Source organism: Montipora capricornis, chromosome 8 (assembly GCF_036669925.1).
Source record: "Montipora capricornis isolate CH-2021 chromosome 8, ASM3666992v2, whole genome shotgun sequence".
Classification (NCBI taxonomy): domain Eukaryota; kingdom Metazoa; phylum Cnidaria; class Anthozoa; order Scleractinia; family Acroporidae; genus Montipora; species Montipora capricornis.
In genome coordinates, this window is record NC_090890.1 from 34653658 (window position 1) to 34658657 (window position 5000).

A 5000-nucleotide genomic window follows, 5' to 3' on the forward strand; every position below is an offset into this window, starting at 1 on the left:
CAAAGTTTTGCCAACTATGTCTACAAACTAAGTAAGCCCATGTTAGCTTTGCTAGACAGTCATTTATCAGTTGTCTCATAATTATGGAAGAGAAGATTTATTACATTCCGTCCTTTCTGATTTCTCCTTCTTTTCCTGACCAATTCATCTTATACTGAATACAGTATTCTCTATAGGCTAACCTCTAGACTGATACCCCGCCACTAATTTACATATGGATAGATGTGCCTTGCCGCTTAAAAAAAGAATAGTAGTGGGATATTCTGAAGTTGCTCCTCTAAATATATTTAATAAGCTTTCAAAATCTAAGAAGTAGTAATATAAATTCGTTGATGACATCTTCCGGGTGGGTGTGGAGGGGACTGTTGTTGGTCACAAACGTGTAATGGTCCTCGTTAGGACAAAAGTCTGCCAGACGATCAAATTTCATAAGGTATGTCGTTCCTGGGTTCAAAACATTGACATTATGAAAGTACGCAGCGTGACACGTCTTTATCACATTAAATTGAATAAAAGCCGGCTTCAAGGGAATTACCACTCATGCTTCAGTCACATCTTTCTTTTTTTTTTTTCAAGGCAATTAGGAAGAAAATTTTCATAGGCCAGTCATTTGAAGTGAGAGGTTTCAAGATAAAAATTGTATGGATCAATCGAAAATGTTCCCTCGCGGAATTTTATTTATTTATTTACTTTTTTTGTCTTCAAGGGGGGGTATCCTGTGATATTGAGATCACGCCAGTTGGGTGCTTCAGAGATGATCCGGACAATCCCATTATGGACGACATTTTCTACAGTGAGAAACTTCCAGGCAATCCGAATTATGGAGGAAAATCGCTGCAGCAAAGTAAGAACTACACCGCCGACTTTCCGGAATTTTTGTGCAAATGTGGGCGTTATGCAAAGGAAGGTCGATGGCAGTACTTTGGAGTGAAGGAACTTGGTGAGTTGGGAACAGACTGAGTTGTTCCTTATTTTGCCTGCCTTTGATTAACTGTCCCCGATGAAATATCTTGGAGTTCCTCTCAAGATCCCACCCACCTCGTTTGTGTAGTTATCTTGTGAACAAGATGAAGTACGATTATATAACCATTGTTGCCATTTTTAAGATCAGGCCAGATGGCCTTAATTTGTCTGGTGTTGAAAAAGTATAAGCCTATGATCTTTGCAATTTCAAAGCGGTATTTTGGCAAAGACAATGATAGCTGAGTATAACTCTGGGCGTGTCTTGTCTCCCAAACAATCCCCTTTAAAGCGTCCAATTCTTCGAATCTTTGATGTTCTGACCTTCACTCTGATGAAGCTAGACATCCTAGAAGGCATTGTGGGCCAGTGGTTAGGGCGATTGCCTTGAGATCTGGAGATCCCGGGTTCAAGACCCGCTCTGACCACTCGTTGAATTTGATCCTTGGTAGTCCCTGATTCAACTTCCCAGCTGCACTTGTAAAAAGCCGACTTGTTTGCATCCGGCCAGTTGGGATTCTTAACAGTTGTTGTTGTTGTTCTGTTCCGTCGTTTCGTTGTTTTTCATTGGCCCTGAAAAGCCCCTATAGGGAGCGGTCAATTAAGAATGTATGTATCCGAACATCATCTTGCATCATCAATACTTATCGTCATTAATATCATTATCAATTTCATTGTTTTTTTAATCGTGTTACTTGGAGAATAGTTTCCTCTTTCTCCACTCGTCGGGTCCACCATTTGCATTAATTAACAATTATTCGCCGAAGGCGAGGTGTATATCAGTAAATAAAAACCGAGACGAAGTCGAGTATAATTACGTTGGTTATAATTTGAAAGATAGCATTTTCTTTAAAAAATTAATTTCTTCGTCTGCCACCTTGACAAAACGACTTGCGGTCATTTACAACCCCTTTGGTAATTATCGCAAAATAGTCACCTCAAGGGCAACCAATCAGCGCAGAGAATTTAATTATACTAAAAGCTTATATTCTCTATAAAGGTTGACAACAGGCGACTTTTTGAATTTAGTATCCTCCGTTTTCAATGCAGGTTTATGTGTTCGCAGTTCATCCGCCACAGAGGAGTTCAACAAACACGGGCCGGCAAGCGAATGCTACGAAGGGAACGTCAACGCAACGTGCAAAAGTGGATCACAATTATGTGCATCTTTAACCTCAAATGCGACGTTCGTCTACCAAGTACAGCTAGGTTCGTGGTACTTGGAAGTCTACCCCCCGAAGATCAAGATTTTGAAATCTGTGAAATTAAAGCAACAGGATGTCTCTTCTGAATTGTTAGTAACTGCAATCGATGTAAGATGTAATTTTACCTGACAAATAAATGCAATTCAGGAAAAAATGCTAAATGTAGTGATCGAGCTCCTGGAGGGGAGACTGACAACTAGACACTTCAAAGGTTTTTTTCTCAAAAACTAGCCGCACGACCCCACCTTCACATTTCAGGATTTCCTTGGCGAGAAAAAAAATAATCATGTGTAGAAATAGATAGTTAAATCTGCCAGACAGGTTTTTCGTAAATGGCACGTCGATTTTCATCTATTTTGATAACAACTGAAAAATGTAAACGGTTTCGTCTTCATATCGTTTACTAATTGCCAAAATTTTAACCCTGGTCGTACGGCTAATTTTTGAGATAAAAGGTCTTTGAAATGTTTAGTTCCCAGTCCCACCTCCAAGAGCTTGGTCACTATATTTAGCACTTTCCCCTGATTTGCATTTATTTGTTAGGTAAAATTAGATTTTACATTAATTGAGAAGAGCCACCCTGCTACTTTAATTTCACAGATTTTAAAATCTTGATCTTTTCTTCGGAAAACTGTAGTAAGCCACCTTAAGTATCAGGCTGAAGATATCGTGGAGTATTTTATTTACTTATTCTTCTTCAACAATATCTATTTGTCATAGTCCTATTCTTCAAGTATATCTACCGTTTCAGTATTGTATTCACCTCGCGCGAGATGATAATAGAGAGCTTTAGTCGAGAACGACTACGAGTAAAACTACGAGTACGATATTTCCTCAATGAACAACAGTGAGCGCGCGCCAACCAGCGTCATTTTGGTACGAGGTTTTGCAAGAATGTCGTCGTATCAAAACAAGTCAACAACACGGTAGCAGTTTTGGCATTTTTCGATCAGCAAAAAAGGTTAAGTTACCAGCAATAAAAATAACTGGGAACCTACACTGCTAACAAAGAGTAAGATTAATCGTCCGGGTCACTGAATCTTCTCAGAATTTTCGCTAAAACCAGGCAGTCAAATCTCGTACTCGTTCTCGTCCTCGTCCTAGAATCTAAAGGCCCCTTTTGTTGGACCAAACCGCCTCCAGTAGATGCAGGAAAAACTGTTCAGGTTCATCTTGGGCAGTCTAAATGTCTTAATTTACATATCCTTTTCTTCATATATTTAATTTTTAGTAAAAATAGATTAATGGACATCGCTTACAAACAATTGTTTGCTTTTCAGGTTAACAAGCTGAATACGACAAAGCCAATGAACGATGCAAAGGAAGAAACCGAGGGAAACCATACAGTTTTTTCACAGAATTTAGTTTAATTGCAATATATAGTTCATCAGACTAGTCTTGAGTTTGTAATGCTGTGATGCAAAAATCATAAAAGATAAAATAAAAAGGAAGAGCAACTTACAATGATCATGCATGCATGCATGCAACACATGGTTGTGATTCTGTTGTGGAGCTGTGCCCTTCGTAATTCAGTCCCTACCCCTGCAAGGAAAGGTTTTTTTTTTTTTTTAAATTTCTCTTACGTTGAAATTATATTAAAAAGTTAAAACCCTAGTCATGAAATTAAACATTTCCGTATCTTTTTGCGCTTTTGCCAACTGACTCGATTAACGAAAGCGCAAAAATACAGAAACGGATTACATTGCTCTCGCTTTAAAATCCTCAGTTACTTTTTTTGGTCCTGGAAATATCTTTCAAAGGGTTCCGCCTCGGAGTTGCTGTTTGTTGATCTTCACCGTCTTGGATAAGTTTGGCGTGCTTGCCAGAATGATTCGAACAAAAGGAGAGTGAAGCGAGTGACCTCTTTATATTTTGCGTCTAAGTGTGTAAAATCGCTTGAGGGCGGGGCGTGCATGATGCTTTGCGACTTCCTTGCTTATATTCTCAGCATTTCACTCGGTTCGTGTTTTATTCTGCTTGACACTGCGGGTTCGTGAACTTCTTGTGTTAGGCCCGTCCACTCAACAAACTTCATAATTACAATTCACCCCACGTGGCGTCTTTGAGGTTAAGTAGTTCCCCTTTTGTTATTGTTTTACTGATATTTTGTGCGACTACTCTCTTTGGAATTTTGTTCTGGTTCCCAGCCGTTTTGTCTGATAGCTGAATTTTTGTTCCTCGGCGTTTGCATTTCTGTAGACGGACCTCAAATTAAGCAACGAGGACGTCCACGGAACGCAGAAAAAGTATGCCTTTTATCGCAAAATGTGATTTCTCGTATAGTTTGTCGATTATTGGAACTGTTTGCGAGAAAACTGAAAGAGTACCTTCGTGCACCGGCTCAAGGCCTCTACATAACCTCAGTCAAAATGTGCCATTCACGTCTTTACTTTGTATGTGATTTGTACCAAAATGTAAAACGTACTTTCGGGGTTGCATAGCCATAACTATTTTGTTCACTGAATCTATTCCTTGTTCATTTTTAAATTTTATTTTTCAACTTATGCGTTTTCATTCTCCTCGAAGTCGTCATTTTTTAATTAGGGAGCTTTAGCAAGGATGACGACGATGGCTAAACAAAGAGTGTAAATTACGGCAATAAAGGTTGATTCTGCAATTTTTTAGGGAGTTTAAGTAAAGGCGACGAGTACGGCTACGGCAGCGCCACAAAGCAAGAATATGATTGGTTAAAAAAGGAAAAATACACGTGCTGCTCGTGCAACACGAATTTCCGTGCATTTCTCTGCCGTACTCCAAAAAACAACAACGTGAAATCACCAAATTTTAGGTTTTGACGACAACGTGAACATATAACAACAGTTTTGATTTTAAAAC

General features: G+C 39.0%; 2 protein-coding genes across 8 annotated transcripts in view; both read left to right on the forward strand.

Moving 5' to 3' along the window:
* The window catches only part of LOC138014511 (uncharacterized), a 13869-nt gene extending 10243 nt beyond the window's left edge, over positions 1–3626 (forward strand). For all 7 annotated transcript variants that reach the window (XM_068861597.1, XM_068861593.1, XM_068861595.1 and 4 more), the window contains exons 10-13: positions 1–31; positions 707–940; positions 2011–2169; positions 3446–3626. The exon at positions 1–31 is cut by the window's left edge and continues 119 nt beyond it. In XM_068861597.1, coding sequence (XP_068717698.1) covers positions 1–31; positions 707–940; positions 2011–2169; positions 3446–3450 — 429 coding nt within the window. In that variant the 3' untranslated portion in view covers positions 3451–3626. The remainder of the gene's footprint in view (positions 32–706; positions 941–2010; positions 2170–3445) is intronic.
* Positions 3627–4158: 532 nt separating this feature from the next.
* LOC138013967 (uncharacterized) overlaps positions 4159–5000 on the forward strand; it is a 14301-nt gene continuing 13459 nt past the window's right edge. Inside the window, exon 1 of the mRNA XM_068860998.1 lies at positions 4159–4232. The gene's annotated coding sequence lies outside the window, so the exon portion shown is untranslated. The remainder of the gene's footprint in view (positions 4233–5000) is intronic.